The following is a 1,401-nucleotide window of genomic DNA, read 5'->3' as shown; positions in this document are numbered from 1 at the left end:
TCAAGCCAAGCAGCAAACTGCCCCCCACCCTGCACCGCGGTCCCCAGCCCCCCATCAGGTAGTCTGGCAGTCAGTCCAAGGCAGAGCCATAGTCAGAGGGACTGAACTCGGACTGCACTTCGGGGCCACTTCCAAGTTCCTGCCCACTGTGTGAGAGTGTGTGTGCCATTGTGTGTCATTGTGTCTGTGCGTCACTGTGTGTGAGTGTGTGTGTGTGTGTGTGTTGTAGGAGTATATGTGTACATGTGCGGTGTGTTTGTGTGTACATACACACACTTGTGTGGGTGTGTGAGTGCATCGTGCATAAGTGTGTTTGTGTGCTGGATAAGCATGTGTTTACCTGTGTGTGTGTGTGTGTGTGTACAAGTATGTGCGTGTTGTGTATGTGCATATGTGTGCATGGGTACATGCACGCGCATGTGCACACACGAGTGGGACTGTATCGTGGGTGGGCGTGTGTGTGGTTTGAGTATGTGAGTACTTGTGTGGGTGTGTGCCTACGTGAATGTGCCGGGTGGGGGTGGGGGGTTGTCCCGGGTGTGCCTACGGGTGGGAGTGTTTTGTGTGTGCTTACATGTGTGTGCGCAGGGCCCCTGGGCTGTGTTTTGACTGCCCTTTTCCTGTCAGCTTCCAGCTGCCCCACCAGTTCCGGGGAGGGCCCTGCCCCTTCACCACCACCACCAACCCCCCCTCATAAAGCCTCAGCCGCTGCCGCTGCCCACACAGCTGCGCAGCTCCTCCGGGACGGGGACCAGGTGGCCGGGCCAGCCGGACCATGGGCGGCCTGCGCCCCGGCGTCTTTCTGGGTGAGGACTCCGGGCAGGGGGGCCGGCGGGACCCCGGGGCTGAGGCGGGCGGGAGGCTCGCGGGCAGCTCTGGGGAAGCCGCGTGCAGGGGCGAACTGGCGGGCGGGCACATGGGGAGCGGTGCCAGCCGAGCCACCACCTCTGCAGCCTGGCGGGAAGCCCCGCTCGCTCTCACTCCCCGCTTCAGAAAGGGCTTGGAGCCAGTTTGGAGGTGAAGAAGGGACATTGAGGCGCAGGGCAAGGGGACAGGCCAGTAAATGCTGAGAATCTAGAGCCAGCTACTTTGCACATGGAGGTGTGCCGGGAAGCCGGAGCTGGGGCCCCTACACGGTGGGGTGCCCCCAGTCACCCCCCGCCACCCCCATCACACACTGCTCCGGGGACAGGGCAGCTCCACTCCTGCCCACCCCGCAGACCTGGCCACGTTTTCTCAGAGGGCAGAGGGAGTCCAGTGGGCACAGCAGCTCTGAACCTGACTATTGCGACTTCCCCAGCCTCCCTTCCCGCCCCACCCAGGGAGGTGCTCAGGGTTTGGGCAGCCCTGTTGCCTGAGCAACCCGGCAACAAAGAAAATCAAGAAATGGCTTTTGGGGCG

At 62.0% G+C, this 1,401-nt stretch overlaps 1 protein-coding gene across 1 annotated transcript in view; it reads left to right on the top strand.

Moving 5' to 3' along the window:
* Nucleotides 1–739: 739 nt before the first annotated feature.
* The window catches only part of ADGRE5 (adhesion G protein-coupled receptor E5), a 17,531-nt gene continuing 16,869 nt past the window's right edge, over nt 740–1,401 (top strand). The window contains exon 1 of the mRNA XM_045289719.1: nt 740–806. Within this exon, the coding sequence (XP_045145654.1) occupies nt 776–806 (31 nt within the window). The 5' untranslated portion in view covers nt 740–775. The remainder of the gene's footprint in view (nt 807–1,401) is intronic.

Source organism: Echinops telfairi, unplaced genomic scaffold, assembly GCF_000313985.2.
Source record: "Echinops telfairi isolate 266 unplaced genomic scaffold, ASM31398v2 ScPeMD7_30;HRSCAF=105, whole genome shotgun sequence".
NCBI classification, from domain to species: Eukaryota; Metazoa; Chordata; class Mammalia; order Afrosoricida; family Tenrecidae; genus Echinops; species Echinops telfairi.
Note: the sequence above shows the minus strand (reverse complement) of the source record. Positions and strands in the feature narration are given on the sequence as shown.